The sequence below is a fragment of the Epinephelus moara genome, chromosome 2, assembly GCF_006386435.1.
Source record: "Epinephelus moara isolate mb chromosome 2, YSFRI_EMoa_1.0, whole genome shotgun sequence".
NCBI classification, from domain to species: domain Eukaryota; kingdom Metazoa; phylum Chordata; class Actinopteri; order Perciformes; family Serranidae; genus Epinephelus; species Epinephelus moara.
Window position 1 is genome coordinate 20,752,319 of NC_065507.1, and position 26,661 is coordinate 20,778,979.

General features: G+C 44.5%; 2 protein-coding genes across 3 annotated transcripts in view; both read left to right on the top strand.

Moving 5' to 3' along the window:
* The window catches only part of sik2b (salt-inducible kinase 2b), a 58,211-nt gene extending 36,704 nt beyond the window's left edge, over positions 1–21,507 (top strand). The window contains exons 5-15 of one of the 2 annotated variants that reach the window (XM_050059280.1): positions 1,514–1,638; positions 2,961–3,084; positions 6,491–6,717; positions 9,230–9,382; positions 9,838–9,996; positions 11,853–12,084; positions 12,181–12,474; positions 14,473–14,630; positions 15,473–15,586; positions 15,834–15,919; positions 16,658–21,507. In XM_050059280.1, coding sequence (XP_049915237.1) covers positions 1,514–1,638; positions 2,961–3,084; positions 6,491–6,717; positions 9,230–9,382; positions 9,838–9,996; positions 11,853–12,084; positions 12,181–12,474; positions 14,473–14,630; positions 15,473–15,586; positions 15,834–15,919; positions 16,658–17,321 — 2,336 coding nt within the window. In that variant the 3' untranslated portion in view covers positions 17,322–21,507. The remainder of the gene's footprint in view (positions 1–1,513; positions 1,639–2,960; positions 3,085–6,490; positions 6,718–9,229; positions 9,383–9,837; positions 9,997–11,852; positions 12,085–12,180; positions 12,475–14,472; positions 14,631–15,472; positions 15,587–15,833; positions 15,920–16,657) is intronic. The other variant, XM_050059288.1, reaches the window with a different exon arrangement.
* Positions 1–26,661, top strand: part of med29 (mediator complex subunit 29) — an 86,328-nt gene that overhangs the window by 39,043 nt on the left and 20,624 nt on the right. The gene's annotated exons all lie outside the window — the stretch shown is intronic.

A 26,661-nucleotide genomic window follows, 5' to 3' on the forward strand; every position in this document is an offset into this window, starting at 1 on the left:
CAAACAGAAACCACGACACTTGTGATTCCAAGTCTTCCTGTTGTTTTTAGAGATTAGCCTTGTGATAGTCTGGTGACCTGCCCAGGGTGCACCTCGCCTCTCACCCAACGTCAGCTGGAACAGCCCCGCCCAACCCTGAATAGGGTAAATGGTAACAGATAATGGGTGGATGGATCTCTAAATTAAATGATCAATAAAAGCTGGTAAATGCAGCTCTATGCAATGTGTGATGTGGCATTGCTGCTAGCTGTATGTGTATATTGTTTGTAGGTAATTGTAAAGCATCATGATGCAGAACAGAGCAAAAGAAAAGGTATTGCTCACACATACTGTCTCTTATGCTCACACACTGCTTACTGTGCATGTGTGCCTTTGTGTGTGAACCCACATCACCTCCAACCCCATTATGTAAGACCGATCTTTTTTTTTAATCAGTGTTATTTATTTGTTTTGCAGTACATTTCTCTGTTTATGTAACTGTTTCGAATTATGGAAACGGGTGGGGGTGGAGGGTTAAATGAGCCTGATTGTCTGCTCCTGTAGCTGTCAGGTCCCATGACACATCCCAGGGCCCCACTGATAACGAACAAACTAAGCAATGAATTATTTTGTTTTATAGTTGAAAAGATTCCACTTAGAAATAAAAAGAGGCTGAGAAAACCACATCTGAGAAGCGACAACCAGCAAATGTTAAGGATTTTGTTCATGAAAAATTACTAAGAATTATGAATCAATTATCAAAATAGTGGTTAATTAATTTTCTGTTGATGCACTAATGGATTAATTACCTCGGCACCAGAAGTGAGCACCATTAACAAGTCTTGTGGAACCAAATGAGGAGGATAGACAAAGGATAATTTACTGGAGAAGGTTTGAGAACGAGGGAGATGGGATGAGAGGGAGGGAGACTGATACAAACTAATACAAAAAAGGGGGGTTGGCTGAGTAATTGCAGGCACGCAAGTTGGCTCGGTGTGATTTGGCAGATGTAACTGCAGTTGGATTTTAATAAAAGGCATACGTGAACTCAGAGTGTACTTGTGCAGGAGTGAGTGAGATTTGATTCTTCAGAAGAACAAGACAGAAGTCTGAAGGTTTAGTCACTTCACAGACAGCCAATCAGAGCACAGCGTTGATGACCTCATGTCAGTCTCTTGGGGAGGTTACCTCATACAAAGACCCGTTTCCTCAACGAAGAAAAATGTGGATCACATATTACATTATGCAAAACCTGCAGACCCCATGGAGACACTAATAAGCTCTCAGTTACAAGACGTAACCCACCTTTGTTCTGGATGTTTTCTTTGTGCATTTTCACCGACGCCTGCTCATCAATCACTGCCGCAACACTCAACATATTCACCATGTACCTAACCTCTGCTTTTTGTCTCTGTGTTCAGCATGGGGCCTATACAAGGACTTTACAGTTTGAACAAGCTCTTATGTTTGGTATTATCTTTACCTCTCCTCCTAAACCACTGACCACCCACTCCTGCTGTTTTGCTTGGTGCAGATTTTGGATTCGGGAACTTCTTCCAGCCTGGGGAGCCTCTGGCCACGTGGTGCGGCAGCCCGCCTTATGCTGCTCCAGAGGTCTTTGAGGGCCAACAGTATGAGGGTCCACAGCTGGACATCTGGGTAAGATGAGTGATTGCATGGAGTAGGCAATTGTAAGAGATCTTCTTTGGTCATGTGTGCGCGTTAATTTGTCTGTCAGCAGCTAATCTCACAAACTACTGGACCGATCAGCCTCATATTTTTTGTGCATATTTATGACTGTTTGTAATTTTTTTTTTTCTTTTTGTAATTATCTTTAACGAGGATTAAGCTTTTCGCATGCTGTTTTGCGTTGCTACATGCCCCATGTTTGTGCACTCTAGGCGCTTGGCATTTTAAACTCCTCAAGTTGAAAAAAGTTCAATTCTGGGTGGAAAAAAACACCCCACATCATCTCAGCTTTTTTCCCATTGTCCAATTGGATGATTTGAGAGGCGGGCCTTCCGTGGTGGTTGCGACACCAAGTTGGTAAACAATGGAGGAGAAACTGGTGGTGCTCAGTCGCTCGGCAGGACCAACGGACTCCCTCTAGTTAGTAATCATTTTTGTTATGCTAGGCCCGACTCCTGTGATCCACCTCCTTTTTAGGGTCTCATGTACCCACACAGATCTATATTTCCATGTCCCCAACAAACTATTCACTGACGGGGCATCGGTAGCGTAGTGGATAGTGCCAGCGCCCCATGTACAGAGGCATTGCCTCGCTGCACTCTCTCTCTGTCTCCCCATTTCACCTCCTGTCCTGTCAATAAAGGCAAAAAAAGCCAATAAAAATAATCTTTAAAAACTATTCACTGACAGCCTCTCACCCTCAACCAGAGCTACAGGAAGTACCCTTTGCCTGAACATTTTAGTAACTAGCGCCAAGCACCAGCGGCGACCTTAGTTTTGTTCTTTCCGCCACATGGTGTTGTCCAACAGTGGAAGCTTGGTAGAGGCATTTTACCTGTCCAGTTCTGTAGACTTGCAGATTTTGTTGACTTGGTTGTTCTTCTTTGATATCGGTGCCTCTACCATAAGTAAGTAAGTGGGCTACGTAGTTAAATGTTCTGTTTTAATCTAGTTTAATTGTTATTTCCTGCTTTATTGTGTTGTAGCATTCAGTATACAATATATATATGTATAACAAAGAAAACGAAGTCTTGATGATTAAGCCAGCAGCTTTTGTTTCTGCCAGATGACGCTGATTACCCAGCCGCAGTCTGTAGCCTGCTGTATGTTGCAATCACTTTCCATATTTTTCTGTGTTTGTGTTTCTCTGTGAGTGAAGGACTATGAATTTGTGTGTATTGTGTAACAGTTGCCAACAATAATCGTATAGCTTTATTTACATCCAGACACATTGATTGATTTATCCAATGCCCTGACCTTGCTCTCTGTGTGTGCATCTATCATGTTCACAGAGTATGGGGGTGGTGCTGTATGTGCTGGTGTGTGGTGCTCTGCCCTTCGATGGGCCCACTCTGCCTGTGCTTCGACAGAGAGTCTTAGAAGGGAGGTTTCGCATCCCCTACTTCATGACTGAAGGTAAGAAGAGCCTCTGTGCAATACTGAGCATTAAATAAGATAAGAGACCATGCCAACTCCCACCTCTCCGTACCTCACATTCCTGTAAATTTAACGCATGCAGTGTTACTTGTCGGACATCCTCAAGTCTTTCTTATCACTTCATGTAGTTGATCTGAGGCAAAAACGGCATGAAAATTCCCGTGAGGAACACTGCCGCTCAGATGAATAGATCACACTCTTCTGCTTGAGCCATCATACTGTTGAATGTTCACTGCCACCAGTCAGGGGGTCATTTCATTAAGGAGAGAGCATCACGCTCAGTTGAAGGGGACACAGTAGAAGACACTCTGTCATTGTCCTCTTTAATGTGTATACGTGCGCCAGTGTGTATGTGCGTGCATGCAGGCTGCAGAGTGAGTCAGGTTTGCTAACTGTCTCAAAGGAGCCCTGCTGTTAGCGGCTGTGCTAGCTAGCTGGCAGCAGATTAAGTCCAGAGCTGGAGCTGTTTATGTAACCTGGGGAAGAGCCAGTGAAGCCTTCCAGCAGCTCGCCTGTCTGTCTCTCCGAGGAGACTCTGCCTGCCTGTCTGTCTGTTTGTCTGTCTGTCTGACTCAGGCTCTGTATCTGTGAGACATCTTCCTGTCCATCTGTGGCCCTCTGTGTCCCATCTGTACGTCTTGCAGGACTTTCTTCACAGGGGGTGTGGTGAGAGAGTTGAGCAGATTTGCTCAGGACCTTGAAACAATTAAGACGTAAGGGGAATGTAGGAGTGTAATGTCAGCTCTGTGGCCAGACTGACACTCAAACCCGCCTCCCCACCCCCAGTCCAGCCCCTGTTCCCCGAACAAGGAGAACAGAGTGTGCTGATTTCTTCATCCAGAAACCGTCCATCTCATCTCCTCTCGTCCCTCTCACAACTGTGGTGCAGAGCACAGCCTAGCACCGCACAGTAAACTCTCACTACAACGTTGTGGTTTACTCCCAAATTACTGACTTAATAACAACAATAGATGCTGTCTTCTGTCCCTCTGTGCTGTTGCACAGACCTGGTAGACAGTTGCACAGAATAGCGTAGAATCATGTTACCCAGAGTAAGACTAAATGATTAATTGATTTGCAAAACAGCTTTCTGTTATCAACAAATTGATTGATCTGCTAATTTATTCAGCTCTAATTGACTCCCATTTGAAAATAAAAATAAACACTTTGCCTTGTGAAGCTCAGCTGCTTCTGATGCTGCTTGTGGCATTTTGTTTCCTCTGTCACGTGTTGCAGAAGTGCAGCAAGGCGATCACAGCCCACACTGAAACAAAATAGGGTGTTGTTTTTGAAACTCAAAGGAAATTTGGTGATGTAAGAAAGCCTTGAATTGCAGTTGGTGCTGCATTTCATTCATAAATGTCAGAATGTAGGGTTCTGCTCATGTTCACAGTCATCCATGATGGTTACAGTTTATGTTTTGGTTGATCTCTGTTATTATTAAGCTCGTGTCTTATAAAGTGAATGAAAGAGGTAAGATGTAGTCAGCTACAGTACCCACTCTGTGCCCTCCAACTTATTAGCACACAGTGCCATTCTCCTTCATTGGGGTACTTGGTGCAACTCTACACCACTGGGACACTGCAAGTGTTAACTGGGATGGTTCTGTGGTTAAGTCATGGTGGTGTAATGTACTGGCGAAGAACAGAGTGCCAATCAATCAGCCCGCCAGCCGGCTAGATGGTTATGCAGTGCCGGCCCTTTTACATAATCCAACCTTCCCTGGTGGTTAGTAGCTTAAAAAAATGTGCTCAGCTTTAACTGTTGCTATAAACACGGCTGTAGCAACGAGCAGAGCCCGAGTAACTTCTGGGTCAAACAAATTGTATTGTACTGTATTGTATTTAGAGCGTGTTGTAACTAAGCAGCTGCTCACGCTGCTGAGATGCCACAGCATGGGGCAAAAGTGCAGCAAAGGACATGCTGGTTATGTAGCTACATAATGGGGAAAAAATTGAGTCGGCTGAAGGTAGAAAAAAATGTGATGTAAGGAGACATTAGTAGATCAGCAGGGCAACTGGGAAGAATGTGAAGCAGGGAGTTAATGTTGGCAGCCATGTCCATGGGCTTATGAACTACTCTCTCCTAACTCTGTGACAGAAGAAAGGATATCCGTGGACATAAGTAGAGCAGCAGAATAAGGAGAGAGCTAAGAGTTTAACGCTGCATTCATGGTCTCCTTGGATGGTCCCATTCCCGAGCTGGCAAGTTGTTCTTCTGGCTTTGTTGTGTTCATAAGTTATAATGTGAAAACAACATGGAGGCTACAAAGACGGTGTGTTGTATTTTATTGCTCAGAGCATTTAACCAACACGTGCATAACAGTTTGATGGTTTATATTGCAACATGATTTTGTCCCAGACTTTTTGCTGCACCAGCACATCCCCTAAAACTACCAAAATACTGCTTCACCGGAATAAAGCTAATAACTAATCTAGGTCACTCTACACAGACAGCAGCTAACGGTTAGAAATTACATGCAAAAAAATTGATATGCAATATGTGAATTAATAAAAAAGCTTATTACCATCAACTGAACACTTTCGGCCGCCATGTTTCTGCATATATGACATCAACTTTTGTACCAACATTTTTGCCAACTTACTGAGTTCTTGTTCCGACTTGAGAAGGCGTTCACATGAATGTAGGGTTATAATATTACCATAAATTACTGATTGGTCTAGTGTCATATATATCTGAAAGGTTTGTTTGCCTCTAAACTATTTAAAGCCTCTGAAGTGTCTAAATTGGACTAAAGACAATATACTAGATTTTTTTTAGATGTTTTGTTTTTAAGGTTTCTGAAATACCTGTGTTGCATCTTCATTCATAATGAAATCTCACAGTGGAAATCATTAAAGATCAAGGAAATTAACTGCAGAACCTATTAATCGAGAACACACCCGTTCCTTGAGACCATAGCAGCAGGGTATTTGGGTAAAGATGCTGTGTGGCAGGCAGGAATTCAGTGCAGGCAGTAGGGGTGCAGGCAGGCCAAAGCGGCACAGCCAGGGGAACTGTAATCCTGTTAAGAACCCAGCTGTGTCTGACGTCAAACTCATCTAGCCACTAACTAGAGGTGAGGAGCTCTCATTAGGAGGGGAGGAAAGTAGAAAAGAGTGTAGACACACTGCTCAAACCAAGCAGAGATTTCAGCAGACTTTAAGCTCCTAAGTGTTGTTTCTGCTCCACTTCCTCTGGGCTACTTTGACAAGAACATGACGCTTTGTGGCTTAATTTGCTTCATCATAGCTTACACAAGACGTACTCAGCATTATTGAACATAAACAACCTCTTCCTTTTTCAAAAGTGGTGATCCTAAAACATGAAAAGCTATAAAAACCTTGTCACATCCTCTATGATCGTTCTCTCCCGCCTCTCACAGACTGTGAGCACCTGATCCGCAGGATGTTGGTCCTGGACCCATCAAAGCGTCTGTCTGTGGCCCAGATCAAGGAGCACAAGTGGATGGCTCTGTACGCTCCTGTGCAGAGGCCTGTCCTGTACCAGCAGCCTCTGTCTGCTGAGGGCGAGGCGGGTGTGGGAGAGTACAGCGAACAGGTCCTCCGCCTGATGCACAGCCTCGGCATCGACCAGCACAAGACTATAGAGGTGAGGACTTAGCTGGCTTTATTTATTCACCAGGAGTATGAAGTGGTTTAAAGGTCAGGGCTTGAGACTGTGATGAGATAACAGTTTTAATATGTGCATTTAAGCAGAATGGTGAAGGTGAGAGCCTAGCAGTGCAACATACAGATATAGTAAGGATTAAAACATGTGGAATAAGGTCTTCGTTTACTAGACTAGTTCGTAGGGTAAAGAAACTAAGCACATTTACTTGCGGACTGTCTTCATTCCAGAGGCAAATATTGTACTTTTTACATTACTACATTTATTTGACAGCTATAGATACTTTGCAGGTTATGATCTCACACACAAAACATCTCATTAGTTGGCTCTTGGCTTCATCTTTGAAATGGAATTGGGAATTTGAAATAAGAATTTTGTTCACTATGGTTAGTTGTGAATTAAAGGTAGAATGGGAACATATTTCTAGATGTATTAGATCTGAGCTGCAGAGTATATCTGCACCTATTAGGGGCCCTGGTAGTTGGGTGCCCCAGGCAGTTGCCTATTGTGCCTCATGGCAAAGTCTGCCCCTGGGTGGGAAGTGGTTGAAGTGAGGTTTGAGTGCTGTAATATAAATTGCTATATTGACTAAGGGAAGGCCCTGCATTCTTCTGGTCTGTGTGCAAATCAGTCAGTGGACTTTAGTCTTGGAAAATGTTTGACAAAAGGAGATTCACGAGTTATAACAACATCAAATTGTGCACACTTTTGCTTTGTCATGGAAGTGTACATGGGAAATGCAGTTTGCAATTTAAGTTCTCCAGTATTAGATTTTTTGGCATCTTAAATCTTTATATATTTAAATGCCATGGTTCTTTCCAATAATATCTACACCGATAAGCCAAAACATTAAAACCACTGGCGGGTGAAGTGAATAACATTGGTCATCTTGTTACAGTGCAATGCTCTGCTGGGAATCCTTTGGTCCTGGCATTCATATAAATGCTACCTGATGCGCTCCACCCACCCAAACGCCATTGCAGACCAAGTACCCCCACCCTATGGCAATGGCACTTGGCAATGGCAATGCACCCCAGCAGGACAATGCACCCTGCCACACCACAAAAACTGCTCAGGAATGACCCCAGGAATGGGACAAAGAGTGCAAGGTGTTGACCTTGCCTCCAAATACCCCAGATCTCAACCTGATTGAACATTTGAGGGACATGCGGGTACCCCAGAGGTACCCCCAATCCACGGTGCTCCTTGGACTGGATTTGGCTCTGACCTGTCAAGGCATGAACACAGGACCTCTGAGGGGTGTCCCTTGGTCCCTGGCGCTTCAGATCCTTTGGGTCCTGTGGGTTGTGAGGTGGCACGTCCCACAGATGTTTGATCAGATTGGGATTTGGGAAATTTGGAGGCCAGGTCAATGTCTTGAGGTCTCTGTCATGTTCCTCGGGCCACTCCTGAGAAGTTTTTGTGGTGTGGCATGGCGCATTGTCCTGCTGGGGGGCCACTGCAGCAGGACCTTCCTTATTTCCTGATAATAGATATATATTTTATAAGCCCCAATAGAAAATTTCAGCTTTACAGCAGCTACATCACACATGCATTACAGAACAAACAACATAGGTCACATAAGTAAATGAGTAAATGGAGTTATATGAAACATTAATAAATAAAATCTTAAGAAGATACTGAATTAAAACTGAAATTAAGCACCATACATACATACTCTAAAACAGTGGTTCCCAACTGGTGGGTTGCGGGTCATTCTGAATGGACTGCAAGTGACTCGCAAACATGTCGAGTTTGTAAAACACACACTTTATTTTAAGTACAGTAAATTTCCAGCACAGAGCTTTTATTTTGAAGTGTCCTTTCCTGCAGTTGAGTGAGTGAGTAATGGAAAGCTACTTAACAGAGAGAGCAAACTAACTCAATGACATGGTCAAAAGCAAGTATGACACTGAATGTATCTAACTCTGTGGACCGTGACCTAATGACTAAGGAGAAATCTGGACCCTGTGGCTGGACCAGTTGGGAACCACTGCTCTAAAATATACATCAATAGTGCGTGGTGCAAGTCTGGCATAAGGTCAGGTGCTCCAGTCGCTTTGTATAGATGATTGTTGAAAATAATTTATACTGACTCTGTATCTGCACACAGGTTTGTACAGTTATGTTATATACAGGAATGTCATTATGGATTAAAAATATTCCATTAAAATGACTGTAAATTGGCACACTGGTAGCCTAAAATATATCCACTCCTTCATTAAACAGTATTTCTGTCAGTGTAATGAAGAGGCTGTAATTTATATGCAGTATGTTCACTCTGCTGTCTTTGAGTACATTCTATGTGTCATATGTCTTATCCATACTCTGCTTTTAAGCTGCTGTAATAACCCAGTTTCACACAAGATACACTGAGATAACTCTTCTTTTTTCCCTGAGAGCTGTCACAGTTAAGTCATCCAAAATGGAAGGTGTGCTTCATTAATAACTTAAATCACCGACGCCGCCATTTATGTTGTCTGTCATCTTCCAGTCTCTGCAGAACAAAAGCTACAACCACTTTGCTGCTATCTACTACCTGCTGGTGGAGCGGCTCAAGGCCCATCGCTGCAGCTTCCCCGTGGAACAGCGGCTTGACGCCCGCCAGCGACGGCCAAGCACCATCGCCGAACAGACTGTCGTCAAGGTAGCTGCGGGGCTATGGGGGAGGGGTGGACTCTGAATAATGTGTACAGAGATTACCATCCATGCCTCTCTGATCAAAGCTCCATTATTCACACCTGCAACCACAAACAAACAAACAGACGGACGTGACCCATTCATTTATCCACCCAGCCAGGTTCTGTCTTCACCTGCTCTCGCCCAGTCGTTTCAGTCCAGCCTTGATCTCAGTTACATTATTCATTACTTTCTTTTCTTTACCCACTGTCTCTTCTTAGTGACACTTTGCAATTTCTCTTTCATTTCCTGCACCAACCAGGACGTGGTGTTCTGTCTCATTTGGATTTCAAAGTCAGATTCATCGCAGCTACATGTAGCTGTAATTGCATTATTATCAGTGATGTTGTTAAGTACTGGCCATGGATTGAAGAAGGTATTTTTGATGTCATGTTGAACTCTCTCTTTTCTCCCTCTCCGCAGTCAACCAGTGGTTCAACCCAGGTGGGTTTGCTCCCGCAGGGCGTTCGTCTGTTGCGCTCCCCTGCTGTGCCCCAAGCCTCCTCCGATGCTTTCACCTTCCCCCAGACTGCTTGTCCCCTGGAGCAGAATTTCATGGTGGAGGACGTCAACACACCCAAAGTAGGTCCAATACCAGTGAAAACAGCCTGAGGCTTCTGGATGTCTTTTTGTGTGTGTGTGTGTGTGTGTGTGTGTGTGTGTGTGTGTGTGTGTGTGTGTGTGTTCGTCCTTTGTCCGAACAGGACAGCTCACTGACATCCGGCTTTTTGGGTTATGGAGGCCGTAGTTATCATGGTCATTATCAGCCTGCACAAGTATGTCCTGAAACATTATCCCGATAAGCTTGACATTGATTCGCTTTGATAAGCATACCCACTCACTGTAAATCTGAAATGTCTGTGCATGCGTGTGTGTGTGTGTGTGCGTGTGTGTGTGTGTGTGTGTGTGTGCGTGTGTGTACGCCAGACTCCTTTGAGGTTTCGAGCATTGGCTCCCTCCGTCAACCTGCCAGAGTGCAGCTGACTTGTTCACTTATGTAAGAACTCAGGCAGCACTCACATCAGACAGGACAGCTGCCTGTCCTGCATGGCTCCTAGACACACACACACACACACAGTGGTCTCACGCTTTCTCTTTTTATCTGTGCCAACCAGCGACCTTTTCCTCCAGGCCTGTTGTTGAGCTGACCGACTATTAAGGAATACAGACACAAGACGTCTGAGATGACAGCCTCACACACCTGCAGAAATACACACACTCACGCACACACACACACAGATGCAATATCATTCTTCAAGATTTTTTTTCCATCCCACCCCCTCTCCTGGCTCCAATAAAGAGTGATGTGTTCGTTGTTTTATGTGAGCGCGTGTGTGTGTGCGCACGTGAGTGTGAGAGAGTGTGTGTGTGTGTGCGTGTGTGCGTGTGAGTGTGAGAGAGTGTGTGTGTGTGTGTGTGTGTGTGTGTGTGTGTGTGGTAAACAGATCAGAGACAGAGTGCGCGTTATCTGCGTGAATGGAGCCTGGTTATGTAAGCAGTCCTGTGATGATGATGTGACCTAATGCGAAGCTGAGTGAACACACATGGACAGGAAGCTGCTGTGCTGCTACAGCAATCTCGCCGCCGTGACCTCCTACCCATCAGCCAACAGCTCATCCTTCTTTTTTTTCTTTTTTTTTGTTAGGGGGGGGGTTTCCCTCTCCATGGTGCTTCTTCTCTCTCTCCTCTTCTTCATCCTTTATTTTCACTCTCCCCTAATGACCCCCACCTCTTTTCATCGTCTATTTCTCAATGTTGTTTCCCCCTCTTGTCCTCTGTGTGTGTGTGTGTGTGTGTGTGTGTGTGTGTGTGTGTGTGTGTGTGTGTGTGTGTATGTGTGTGTGTGTTGAGTAACAGCATTCCTCTCCCAGCTCACTACAGAAAGCAGATGGGGAATTGGGCAAAGTTGCTCTTTCTAGACCAACACCAGGCTTTCCGGTTACTGCGGTCACTCATGCAGATGATCTTTGTCTGTGTGTGTGTGTGTGTGTGTGTGCGTGTGAATTAATGTCTGTGTGTGTCAGTCACACAGCACTTTCAGTCAAAGCTCACTTCCTGGCCCTGCATTCCTTTATCCCCACCCTCCACCTCTATGCCAGCACACACAGGCCTGCATGCTGTAACAAACACACACAGACACACACACATACACACACACTCTCCCAGTGTGAGACCAACTGTGGTGAGTGAAGGGAAAACAGAGGAGAGCAACTAATGGAGCCCTCATACTCAGTATGGTGGTTGCCCTTGTGCCTGTTTGCTTGTGTGTGTGTGTGTGTGTGTGTGTGTGTGTGTGTGTGTCCTGGCTCCTTCAACGTGAAGCTGTTTTCTCCCTGGCACAATCCATTTTGTCATTGTTCCCTTTTTTTTTTTTTTTTTAATCTCTCCCCCCATCTAGGTGATTTTTTTTTTTTTTTTTAATCTCTCCCCCCATCTAGGTGAACGGCTGCCTGCTGGACCCACTGCCTCCCCCCACTGTCCTCCGCAAGTCCTCCACCTCGTCGCCTAGCAACATGATGGAGACGTCGATCGATGAGGGCATCGAGACAGAAGAGCCCGACACAGAAGATGATCCTCCCCACATGCTCTCGGCCTATCAGACAGCTCGGTTTGGGCAACGGCGACACACCCTCTCTGAGGTGACCAACCAGCCAGGGCCTTCGAACCAAGGTATGATGTCACCTGATCAAACACGCACCTTTAGACTCTATCACATGCATGTAATGCTAAAATAAGCTGATTAATATGAAGACATTTGTCCCCCAGGCAAACTCTTCACTCTAGGCCACAACCCCTCCATGGGTAGTGTGGACTCAGACATCGGCTACGACATGGGCTCCATGCACAGCGACCTCGGCCTGCTGGAGGATCCCCCGTCTCTCAGTGAAGTGGTATCGGCCAACAGTTCTGCCCCCGGCGTCACCCCTACGCCTTTCTTAAGTGCTCGGCCTGCCAACCCAGCGATGGCTGTCCTGACCTCCCAGCACAGGGAGACGCACAATCGGTCCCCCATCAGCTTCAGAGAAGGACGCCGTGCCTCTGACACCTCCCTCACCCAAGGTCAGTTCATTTGTCTTTTCTTTCCTCCATAGTCATCCATCCCTCTCTCAAGTCACCCACTTCTTTTAAAAACTCAGACACTGACTTCACAATGGGTTAAGTGCCCCCCTCGATAAACCCAGAAGTCCATTTTAGACACAACCTCAATATGCACAAGGCAATTGTACCACTTTAAAGTACCCACAAAATGATCACTTGTAGATCATTTACTCACTCAGTGTTACCTTAAATTGTGAAGGAAACATTGTTTTTCCACGGTAAACAAAGCACCCGCTCACTCATCTCTGCTTGATAGTAGCTGAAGGCTACATTGGGATCAAGTAGCATACAGACTCAAATCTCCTACTGAACTGTCTATGGTTTAGTTGCATTGTGGGTAATGTAGGCAGTAGGTTTTGGCAAGGAAGAAGAATGTGTGAATGAAAAGGACGTAAGCTCTCAATTTGAGTTTTTTTTAACCATCCATCACGAGTCTGACAGTGTTACAGTGCTAAATCAGAGAGGATCTTAATAGTTAAAAATGCCATACAGTCACAGGATACTTTGACATCTCTTATCATTACTACACTACCTCTATTGCTCTACCTACACAGCTGAGTGCAGCAAGCGCAGACATGCTCTTGAGAGATTGCTGAGAGATATTCTGTGACACACAGAAAATCACCGTCTCAAGTGGAAGTCATCAAGACTGGCTGAGAGAAATGCTTTAAAGGCAGCGATCAGTCGTATATGAGTGTCAATTAGATGCCATATCCGACGCGTCTCCTTAAAGCCCGGTTAACAAGAGCTGCGGAGAGTTTGATGTATAAAGTGTCAACGTGCATATGTCTGAGGCTCGGGGATCCACGGAGCACCAGTCAAGAGGAAGAGCATTGATTCTCATGACACAGACGCAACACCCCTGCAGCAGCTGCTCCCTCACACCCTTTACACACAAACACACACACACACACACACAAATACACATACTTAAATATATATATATATATATATATATACACACACACACACTGCCTTCTGGATAAAAGTCCCTCATTCCCTCTCTCATTTGCCCCCCCTCTTCTCTTTCACACACTTTTTTTCCTCTCTTCCTCCTCTCTCATCCTCTCCAGTCTCTCTGACGACTATGACAGAGATGATTCACATTATGAATCACAGACAGATATTTTTGAAGGTTTCAGCCCACATATCGCGCTCTCTTCCCCCCCTTCTCTTTTTCTCTCTCTAGCCTTCTCATTCACTCTCCTTCTCCCTCTGTACAGGCTCATTCCCTGTCTTGCTTTTCTTTCCCTTTTCAAAATCCCAGTCTGCGGCAGGCAGGATTTGTCTCTACTCCACATCAGGGAGAGAGGAGCCAAAATATAAGCGGAAATATTAAACAACTTCTACCTCTCCATTTTTTCTCGTCACAGCCACATTATTCTGTGCCTGGTTTTTGTAAAATACCTGTGCTTTAGCCAAGTATAAACTATAATTATAGCTTAAAATTGTTACTTCCCTAGCGCTACACTGACAGCCTGCACTATGTGCTCCCAGTTGGTATTTGCAGTTATTTATTTATTTATTTATTTTCAGTAATCCTCTTTGGAGAGTGTTGATGCAGTGGATTCTTTTTGCGTCAGACTGCTGACTCTGGTTTTAAATAACTCCCACCATCACGGTGAGTCAGGTCCTATCGTTCACAGCCACAGCTCGTCACCACTGGATGGGTCTTATCAGAGCTACTTGCTGTTACACACACACACACACACACACACACACACACACACACATACATACACAAACTGTGACATGTGCACACACAAACACACACACACCCACAGTGGCTCATGACGTACATCCAGCCACATCGTCAGTAGGGACGATGAAAAGTGCTAACTGGTCAGTCAGTTTGCTGACGTCAGTGGAGATTAAGCCAGACTCTTTGAGAGGATAGTGCGGAAGTGAATCTGTCGATCAGCTGCAAGAATCAGTACTGACTCTTTTTTGTCCTCACAGGTCTGGTTGCATTTCGGCAGCACCTTCAGAACTTGGCGAGGACCAAAGGCATTCTGGAGCTGAACAAAGTGCAGATGCTGGTGGAGCAGATGGGCTCTGGGGAAGGGGCCGCCATGGGCCCCATGGGACCACAGCACCACTTGCACAACCTCCTGGAGGTGAGTCCTACTGCATAATCACACACACATACACACACACACACACACACACACACACACACGGCCTTAACTCAACCCATTCAAAATCTTTCTCTTTCCGAACCCGTTCTCAGCCTCGGCCCCTACTATCCTCACCCCATGTTGCCCAGGAAAAAAAAAAAGCAGGCACCCAGGCTGTTGTGTAACCCCAGGAGAGGCAGCCAACTGTGGCTTGTTTACTGTCTCTCATCCCCCTGGGGCCTGGAGCCTAGGCCAAAGTGAATGCAACCATTGTTGGAGTCAGTCAGACTTACCCATAGTAGTGACTGGCACTCAATAGGCCCAAGCTGCAAACACACACAAAGACAGGCATACATATACACACACACACACACACACACACACACACACACACACACACACTGCAAGGGGAACCATTTATGAAAGATCCCAAGACTTTCCTGTATGAAAACCCAACAACAAACAAAATCAATTGAAGCAGACAACATCTAGTTGTTTTCCCTTTGTCCATCCCTCATAATGCAATAACGCAGCTCTTTGTTGGTTATGATGCTCAGGCCCCATCATCCTTTTAATTTGCTTTCATTTCATTTAACTACTGTGTAATCCCTGTGGTACATGCCATTTAGAGAAAGGCATCTGGCTGATCAGTCACCACACAGGCATTTGGGCAGGAGACAGCGTGGATAATCCAGTTAGACCACACGATGAAGCACCCAGACCCTGACACAGCTTTATTAGCTGACAGGAGAGGGGATCTGGGATACATGTGTCCACGTGCATGTGTGTACATGATCGTCAAACATCCCCTTGTTCTAATGCTTTATGTTTTTTGATTGAAGGGTGAGGCTTCCAAGCAGCAGGAGGGCCTAGCTTTATACCAAGGTGGGCCGCAGCCGCCTCTCCTGTCCCGCAGACAGAGCTTAGAGACACAATACCTCACTCATAGACTACAGGTACAGTCTCACAGCAACTACACTCTCTCTTTATGATCAAGTGTTGGTTCAAGTGATGCCTAATACAGACCTGTCTTCCTTTCTAAAGCCAAATGGCTGCATTGTGTAACATTCAGTGATGTCATTTGGAAATTTAAAGGGTGTCAGCTGTGCCATGATGCAACAATAATGAAACAGTTTGTAGCTGTTAATGCCGTGGTTAATAATACTGAACACAGTCATCATCACTCTCTCTTCTGCCCCAAAGGCCAACGTCTTGGCTAACAGTCCTGCTAGCTGCCAACTTTTCTGTAAGGACACTCGAACTTTAGAGCAACAGCTGCAGGAACACAGGTAAATCACACTGCTCCACACATTTGATTTTTTTGTTTTGTTTTCCATTTTATGAAATATTCATAGTGCTCTTGTGTTCATTTAGCTATGGTGACTTTTCACTGCTAGAAGATTGTATTCAGAAAAGAGAAAAACAATATTTGCTTTAATGCAACTAAATGCAAATGAGAAGAGTTAGTCTTAAATTGTTTTCACCCACAATTTAAAAGCAGGTGTCAGAGCTGCAATTTTCCAGCCTGATTATCAGACTGAAGTTTAATATTGTTTCACATCAGTCACTCAGCCCAGCATTGTGTTCATGTTTGCTGATTTCTTGTTAGAAGGAGGTGTACTTTTTATTTGTTTTGATCAAAGAAGTATCAGGATTTAAAAGTTATTTCCGTGCAGCTGCGTCAATCTCATCCATGCTTGTCACCATTTTTCTGCCGCTATTTTTCACGGATGTAGCTTGGTAGCATGTTAGCTATGTAGGAAGAGGGTGTCCGCATCTGCTAAGCTCTCATTGGTCCAAGGCCTATTTGAATCGCTGATGTGGGCAGCGAGTTAGTGGTCTGGGACCAAGCTAAGTTTCACCTCTACATGTGCAAAACATGCAGGAAATAGAATTTTCAATTTAGAGCTTTGGTTTCCCAATTCAATTTTTATTCAAAATTTTTCCCGTTAGTGATTTTGCATATATTTTGCAAGCTTTTTGCAAAGTCCTTGTGTTGATTCAAGGTGTTTTCTTGGTGTAAGCAGCATCTACTGCACTCCCCACAGACTGAACCAGAAGAGGATGTACCTGCAGCAGTCACAGGGCATGGGGCTGCAGGCCTACTTCAATCAGATGCAGATAGCTGAAGGATCCTACCCGACAGGCGGCCCCGCTCTGGACCCGGCGGCGTCTCAGAGTTCCTCTCAGGGCCCCCCCATGTCAGCCGCCCACCAGCCTCAGCCCCAGCAGCAGGGCAGTCCTCAGGCCTCTCCTCCCTTCAGCCACCCCCACAGCCTGAGTCCCTTGATGGAACCGAGCGAGGGCCTCATTTATGATCCCTACATGAGCCACCACCACTACGCCCAACACCTGCCCCCTGGATCTCACCTCCACCACCAGCTCCACCATCCACAGCCTCATGACGCCTCCGCCAGCAGCTTGGGCTTCAGCTACCCTGCAGGCTGTGAGCAACAGGCACTGGGGCCTTCCACTGAGGGTCTTCACCCAGAGCATTATGATTTCCCACTGGACCCCGCCTTGTTGCCCCCGCCTGCTCCAGGAGAGGCTGGAGCCGGAGCTGTGGCCAGGATTTTACCTGGTCCGGGGCAGTCAGACGGCCTGGGCCTGCCTGAGCTGCAGGGCTCCCTCCTGGACAGTGAGATGATGGAGACCGTGGACTCCCAGCATGGCTTCGTACTGGTCAACTAACGCCAGCTGACGGGGGGTAATAGAAAGCAGTATTAAGCAATGAGAACCTACAGCGCTAAGAGCAGAAGGAATGGAGATATAAGTGGAGGCCACAAGCGTAGCAACAGGGAAGGAAAAGTGTTAATTTTTGTACGACTAATACAAACTTCATTTCTTAGTTGTGATGAACCTCAGACAACCTTTCTACCACAATCCTCCCTTAGCCTACCTCCCTTTCTCCTCCCCTTGTCTGTTCTAGTTCTCATCAGCTGTGTGAGGCAGGAACAGGTCCGATATGTGGCACAATGTGAGCGTCGCCTCGCTGACTTGGCGAGGCTGCTGTTGTCACGGACAATGTGACACCTGTGAGGACTGCGCCGTGAAGCCTGAGGGGGGGGGGTGCTGCACATCCTGGAGGCTGCCAGAGTGCAGCTTCTCACCCAGAAATGGTTTGGAAGTGAACTAATTTAGGACTGACTGTCAGATAAGGACAATGGCTGGCAGTGGAGGGTTTTTTTGTATTTAAAAGGACACCATCAACAACAATAGACTGGTTCTCAAAACACTTGTGCATTTTTTTTTTTATTTCAGTATATAAAAAAAACAACTGAACATGAGAAAATTGCCCTCATTTATCACGGTACAATGGATATCACCGCAAATTCAAGTGTTAAAAGTGTTTTTTGTCCGTTCTATAGCAATGATTTTACACACTAATGTGAGCGCCAAAGCTAACATGGTCGCTGTAATCATGAGTGCACAGGCTTCAACACTAACATATACATTACTCCAAAAAATGACAGGTAATTTTTTGCTGAGAAAAATACCCGTAACATGCTGAATGAAGCACCGGGCTGTGGAGCAATGCACCTTTTAACAGCGTTAAACTCTCTCCAAGCTGATTTTTTTTCGTTTGTTTTAAGTCTATTGCTGAATGAAAATAATAGATAAGCAGAACACCGTTCTGTAGCTGCAGGCCGTTGTGTAAGCCACGTGACATAAATAATATTTTTTCTTTTCTTTGTGTTTTTAGAACTTGTAACTACTGATCCTGATTTATTTCTTACACTACTGAACTGCTTTTTTTCCCGCTTTTCCATCCGATTGCACACACATGCCAGGTCTCATTATGCTCAACAAGATGAGGATAATTACCAGTTTTTGCAGGCGAAATGGCCACACGTCTGTTTAACAGTTGAATTGTGGGTCATGCGTTTGCCTGATAAATGAGGGCTGATGTAATTAACGTGTGTTTGGTTGAGAAGTAGCGGTGTTTTAGACAGTCAATATTATTCTATTTTTGTGGCAATACTGAAGCAATATTAATCCTTAATGTCGAGGGATTATGAATCGAAGCCTCACCTGTACAGCCAGCTCTGATTGGTTCCCGGGGACCTCTGAGTCGTCAGCAGTGACATCACTCGAGCTGATGATGTAACCAGGAGATAATCTCCCTCCCTCACTCGCCCTGGAAGTGCAGGGATGAGCCTGGAGACAGTTGTGTGTATGCGTGTGTGTGTTTGTGTGAGCGTGTGTGTGTGATTATGTTTGTTTGCACAATTCATACTTCAAATTTTCTGCCTCCATCACACCATTTGTCTGGAAAAGGCAAACACTGTATTGACGTCTCCATTCAAAATAACACAAACTGTGCTTTCCCCCTCAGTGCACAGTCGTAGCTTTTAGATTAATTCTGGTTTACATCCTCGATTGCTCCTGTTATGCCTCTGTGCTGTTCTAATGATGAATCATGTTTATACTAATGGAACGTCCCCCTAAAGATTCCCTGCATTAGAGATCATGAAAGAATGTTTTCCTCTCTGACACTGGGGCCGCTGTGAGACAAAGACCAGCAGAACATCAGTCACCTGACACTGGATTTTGACTACAGGCTCACCACCGCTCTTTGCCTGACAGCGAACCAGCAACAACATGAGAGATCTTTTTCTTTTCTTTTTTTTTTACAGCACTTAGACTGTGTTCAATCTACTTGAAGCGCACAGACAGATGATTTTTTTTTTTTTAAATAAAAAACGACTTTTCATCGGAATAACACGACAGCCAACGTCAGAGGGTTCGATGTGTGATTACTGGACTGTGACCATCTGCCAGACTGCATGACCCTCAGTGATCGTGGGTTAAACTGTTTGTCAGATTAGCCTTCAAAACAAAGACAGTCGCTCTCAGTCTGTAGACTGCACTGAGCAGGTGTCTTAGAGTTCATGATCAGACTCTAAAGTGGTGTGGTTAGCAGTCTTTTGCTAGCAGATAACAGTCTTAAATGATGGCTAGAAAATGTGGACCAGCTGTGGTTGCAGTCCTGTGCAAGACTTAAAGAAAAAAATCCACCCTAAAATGCTTTTAACACTGTTTGTCAACAGATAACGGCTACAACCAGTGATCAGCGGTCTTTAAAATGTTGTGTGGGCCCATCACAGTGCCTCAAGTTGACACTCAAATTGCTTGTTTTGTCCAAACCCCAAACTTAATTAGTTTACTCTCATAGAAGTCTAAGAAAGTTGCAAATTTCTGTCACTTTGGGGCACTTTTGCATAAAAGAAAAATCATTTAAAGGTCCAGCGTGTAGTATTTAGTGGCATCTGAAGAACTGAAGTGTAGGAGAACTATAGTGGCTGATGTGAGTGGCCCTAACTAGTGCCAGTGTTTGGTTTGTCTGCTCTGGGCTACTGTACAAAACAGGACAGACTCCCTGGAAGATGACCTCTTTTGTATACAAATATAAAAAGCTCATTCTAAGGTAACGAAAACACAACAATTTTTATTTTCAGGTGATTATAAACAGACAAAAACATGACTGTTTCTGCCATTAGATGCCCTTGAATCCCACACACCTTTAAACCCTATCTTGATTTTCTTGTTGCTGAATAATTGTATCTCTGCTCAATCAGTATGACATCACTGTGAGTGGGATCTCATGATCTTGGAACAAATGCTGACTAAGTCAGCATTTAACTCTGACATTTATGAGTCAAAAGGGCAGAGATACTAATAACTCAGCAACAATGGCCCAAGTTCACCCGCAACCACAAGACATGTTGCAAAACAGGTCTTGTGGTTGCGTTAATAGTTCCCACCCTACACCCTACTGCATTTACAAATGCTGGTTATGTTTGTCTGGTCATACACCCACATTTTAATGACAGGGACGAGCTCACACCCAGTTTGTGGGTCATGCTGAAAATGTCATTCAAAATGAGAAGCAGCTCAAATGCAAGTGTCAGGCTCAACATAAAAAAAACCTTAAAATAGTTGGTACATGGCAGTGTTAAAGTGTCAAAGGGTGGATTTCGCCTTTAAGTGTTTATTTTGACGATCGTTTGCTGTCATTTTGTCAATGGTCAGGCTAGAACAGCTACAGGATGATCCGTGGAAGTTGAATACTGGAGCACTTTGACAACAAGGGGAAGAAGAGATGTAGCGAGAGAGGAGGAGGTGGGAAAAAGGTTTGTATCGCTCTGCTGTTTCCTGGCAGATGAAACAAACCGCAATCTGTAGGAAACACCTTTCTCCTCTCTCTTCCCCACCAATAATGGACACAAAACACATTTCTTTCAAAGAAAGACCAGACACAGTAACACTTTACCTGATTGTTGATTTTAATCCAAGAAAGAGAAACGCTCGTCAGTTTACGACGAGCGTTCTTTGTACAAATTAGTGGTGTAGTGAATCTTCGGTGCGCCGAGATTGAATTTTGTGTTGAACGTGAAAAGTGTTCAGTGTGCCTTTTACTTTTTCGTATTATCAATCTAAATTAAGATTTTTGAATAGCACCATTATTTCTTGTTGGACCCTTTTATTTTCTTATGATTACTTCTTTTTTTTCCGAAAGTAAGTAGAGCCAGGTTTTACAAAGGTACAAAACCAAAGTCCCTCAGAAGTTTCCCTGTATGACCCACCGTGTGGAGTTTTGGAGCTTCTTTGTCAGCTTCTCTACCGTGCTTTTTCTTGTTGGTCAATCAGTGTATGCCATTTAAAAGTATTATAGCAATATTTCTCTAGTTGAAGACTAAAGTCATGAAGATTCTAGTGGACGTGTTTCCAGGTATCATAATTTCACCTCCTGCTGATAAAACAAAAACATCAATCTATCAATAGAAATCCAGTTTTATATTTACCTTCATTGATGTTGACCACACATAAGCTAACTTGCTGTTGAGATTAAAAAAAAAGGTTTATTGAACAGAAACATGTTGTGGGTGTTTTCTTTTGTGTGCGTGCTGACACATAATGGTGTGTTGTTGTGACAAGATTTAAAATGACATGGTTTGTGTTCATCCTGGTTATTGAGGCATGGTTATAGAGCTGACACTTAAAGGGACAGTTCACCCCGAAATCAAAAATACATATTTTTCCTCTTACCTGTAGCACTATTTATCAGTTTAGATTGTTTTGGTGTGAGTTGCAGAGTGTTGGTGATATTGGCCATAGAGATGTCTGCCTTCTCTTGAATATAATGGAACTAGATGGCACTCGGCTTGTGGTGCTCAAAGCACCAAAAAAATACATCTGAAAAACTCAACAGCAATGTCTGTTTCCAGAAATCATGACCCAGTTACTCAAGATAATCCACAGAACTTCTTGTAAGGAGTTTCATGCAGGGACTATTTTCTCCTTACCGAACTACACCCATCAACTGTATCACCTTGCAGAGGAAGGCATGCATCTTCAGCCCATCTCCCCCTGGACAAAAAACCCACTAACCCCTGCTAACATCTGGCTTTCTTTATTTAAAGGGAAATATTACAATCAGCATTCACTCGTGGAACAATTGACTCTGCAGATCCGCTTTAATCTTCAGTGACACAAGTACGACACCCAGGTGGACACCCTAACTTACACCTTTGCCAGCTACAACGGGCCGCCACAAAATCCATCTGTCTCCATTCAAGCAGCGCTCGAACATCATTCCAAATAAGTCAGCACTGAGTTTGAGAAAGTGACTGACTGAGTGAAAAAAAACAGTAACCACCGTAACACTTTCACTGGCCTCCATGCTGCTCTCTGCTGTTTACTAACCTGTTTTCCAGCCTGCCTATGACGTCGAACATGATACACCAGAATTTCGATGGAAATATGGTAATATTTTAATACTGCTAGCTCACCTAGCACCATTGAGGTAGCTAACGTTAGAGCTCATAGTCATAGGTCATAGTTCAGTGGTAAGAAAATAGTTCCTACATGAAACTGCCCACAATTTCTGGAAAGAGCAGAGTGCCATTATATTCAGTAGAAGGCAGACATGTCTACAGCCGATAACTCCAACACTCGGCAGCTTACACCAAAACAAACTTGATATAAAGCACTACAGGTAAAAGGAAAAATATGTACTTTTAATGTTGGGATAAACTGTCCCTTTAAGTATTTCTTACCACACATACTCTGCTATCTTTCCCACATAATCCAATTGTCCTGTGACTACAAACTGCAGCTGTCTGATCGCGCCCTAGGGTTGCATGGTGTAGGCATGGGCTAATGACCTGGAAAAATGAATCACACCAAGAGCTTCATATAAACTGCTGAGTCATAGCTGAACCTGAAGTCATTTCAACCAGAACTAAAGCTCCCGAGGTGGCCAATCCAGCAGGAGTCACAGGACTGGTTGTGTTGCATCACTGAAATATTTATATTCTTTACAGCCAGACTTTACCAAGCAGATATTTGTTGACAGGGTTAATGCTGTCACAGTTCTAGTCACAAATGTGTGACATATCTCCTGTCACACCTATAGAAGAGATGACAGATGTGCAGTTCTCTGCTCAATGACAAAAGAACAAGCAGTCTAGAGGAAGCGATTAAAAGATAATGTGTTTACCTGTTGGTAAATGACGGCGTACCCGGGCAGAATTACCCCGGGGTGGTAAACTCTGCACAGCTGGTCTGAATAACAGGTGACAAGACATAAGAAGAAAATGTGCTGAGTCGTTTTTGAGCACCTTTCAAAACACAGTTACAAAGTGCTTAACAAAACCGAAACAAAACCCAAGACAAACAAGATATAAGCAGTAAAAACAGAGTACACATAACAGAGTGATAAAGCAGTTAAAATCACAGAAAGGCAATTTTAAACAAGTAGGTTTTCAGAAGTTTGCAGCCCTGATCTCCTCATGCAGGTCATTCCAAAGTTGTGGAGCTCAGACTGCAAAGGCTCTGTCGCCTTTGTGAATGAATCTAGACCTCGGTACAACAAGAAATGATGCATCTGAGGATCTCAGGGTGCGAGAAGGAACACAGGGCAAAAAAAGGATCTGTTATATAACTTGGAGCAAGGCCTCCCATGGCTCTGTAAGTAATCAATAAAATCTTAAAATCAGTTCTACAAGCAACAGGTAACCAGTGTAGCTCATGTTTTCTCGTCCGAGTCAAGACTCTGGCAGCAGATTTGCAGAACAAAATGGTGATTGGGACATATCCAGCAGGAGAAAGTTAACACCAAATCACAAAGGTTATTGTTGTTTGCATCAGGTGACAAATGGGACGCACAAAAAAACACCAAGTCAGATCTTATTAAAGAGTTGGTTTAACTAAATTACAGGAAAACACTTTCTCATTCACCTCATGTGTTATAGAGCCGTGCAGACAGCTTTGAGAAATGCAGCTGAGAATTCTGCCTCGACAATCGGCCAGATTAACCTGAAAACTGACCAACTGTTCCTTTATTTCAGTTCTCAGTGTGGAAATAAAGTTCCATAGACTCAGTGTGCAGTCACTCAGGCTCATGGATGAGTCTCTTCAACCATCACCAACTAGAAGGGCACTCTGAGAGCACAGACCTCCACCAAGACCAATGCTCCAGGTCTTCTGTCATAAAATCCGCAGAGTTGTGCATGAACGCTAATGTTTTAGGTGACAGGTTACAGCTAATGAACGTGAACGTGAGTGTCGTTCACTCTCGTGACAGTTAATGACACTCACACACTGTGTTTTACGGCACCCAGGGATTTACAGCAAGTGTCAAAGCCTGTTTACCTGGGGCGTCTGCCAGCTCAGTGGGTGGAGTGTACGTCCCATGTATAGGGGGCGGTGTCCTCGCTGCAGCGGCCGTGAGTTCAGGTCTGGGCTGTGGCCCTTTGCTGTTTGTCGTCCCCTCTTCCCCTCTTGCACCCAATACTGTTCTGTCATTTAAAGTTGTTTCCAATGTTTCCAGACTTTTTCCTTTACCTGACTACAGAAGGGTGGTGCAACACAATTTACCAGAGGGGACACTATTCAACAGGGGGACAGACTTCAATACAACATCCACACGGCTAGTGCAACTGGCAATTCAGACAACGCAGCTACTAGTTCTGCTGAAATCAGTTCATATGAATGTTTGAAGAAGTTTTATGAACAGATAAGTACATATTACAACAGAAAAAAATGGACTTTATTCAAATTGTGCCAGCTGGAGCTAAACAAACAAACTCAGCCACACGAACAATGAACTTTAGACAACACATCAGAATCCGACCAGACTTGGGAAATATCCTCACATACTATATGTCAAAATATGGTTGAGCACATGTGTAGGCTGACCCAGTGGACATAGAAACCAAAAACTTTGTTAGTTTTCTGTTTTAAATTTGGGTGGCCTGTCCCTTTTACTGAAACACACTTCTCTGTGATAAAACACTTGAGCTGCTGCAGCATTTCGCAGAACTCTTCCACACTCAGTGTTTACAGGCGTGAGGAGGGACTGAATAATTCATCCCCACTGATAAGTACCGAAGCATGACCGGTGGCTGAGATCACTGATCTCTGACATCACGTCCAGTCCATCTCCATGGTGACCGCCTGTTAATATTTATTAAACTAGGTGAAACTCAAACACCTTTTTGATAGTAAAGTGCAGCTGCAAGGGGGCCTGTCCTGAGCCGAGCTCTGATTGGCTGACCCGAGCCTCACATCTGAGAGGACGACTTCAGGCTGCAAATGCAAAGCACAATATGCTACAAGACAGTAAAAACTCTCTTCCTGGTGCTGTTCGAGAGCTGAGGTTTGTCCCTGTTGTGTGGAAAGGATCATGTCGAGAGAACACGTCAATCCAATCAGCACACTCAGACACAGAACAGCTAATCCCACTAATACAGCACCAGAGGTAGGTAAGGGGAGGGGGGGAGGAGGAGGAGGGGAGGGTAAGTCTGTTCATGGAAACCAGGGTCTCACTTCTTTTCCTGGGATCAGACCATGTGCACAACACACTATTTGGTACTGCTGATCCAAACTGATAAGTCTGACACTCGGGCACAATCGTGCTGATCAGATTTCAGGCAACGTAGCTTCACATTTTGCATCTGTTGCCTTTAATGCAAAGTGAATTTGACTCTGTGAAAAGAGCTGTGAGACAGCAGCTTTGAATGTGATCCACCCCATGAAAAAAATCTTCCTGCTCAACACCTCCTAAAACAGATAAAATGTACAGGGATACGTTGACACACTTTCATATGAAAAGTGCAACCTGGCAACATTCCCTAAAAGATGGCAGCATTTGCCAGTTAAATGTAGGTATTTATAGTATGCGTTCAGTGCCATTGTCTGCCATTGAGACCTTCAGCTGGCTGTCTGTCACACACACACACACACACACACACACACACACACACACACACACATTCTCCGGGGAAGAGACAGAGAAAAGAAAGCTGATACAAGGACAGACAGTGGTAATCTTCTTTTTTTTTTCCACCCACCCCCCCTCCAATAAAATATCACAATATCAGATGCCTATTCACTCATCAGGCCAAAGTATACTGTAATGACATCAATGGTTGCCATGACAACAGGAGGAGGGTGGATGACAACATCCTACTGCGTATTTTTTAGAGCAGGAGATCACAGCACTGTTCAGGATTAGAGCTGCATACAGAAAAATAAATAAATAAATGAAGGCTTGGAGATGATTGCTGAAATCTGAATGCAAAGGGAAGTAAAAAAAAAACAAACTTTTATAACAAGCTGCACCTTTGCGCACAACACACACACACATTTAAAAACTGCAAACACACACAGGCTGACGTAAATGCCGTAGCTCCGTGTGGTGTGTGTGTGTTTTCTAATATGAAATCACTTCTTCATTGAAGGTCACTCATACACGTGTGTCCCCCATTATTCAGCTTCAGTCCCTTGTCTCTGAAAACACGCCGAACACACGCTGGCCGGCAGATGGACGGAGTCTGAAATCCCAGTACAGATGACCCAGTAGTGCCTGGAATAAAATTGGTTCCTGCAGGCTCTGAGCTGGATGTTACAGCCAAGCCAAGAGTCACACACTCCTCATGTTGCTTTGATATGATCTGGAGTAGAAAGTTTGTACAGGTTTATAAACCAGTGCTGCAGGATGAAGGGGCGGGGGGGGGGGGGGGGG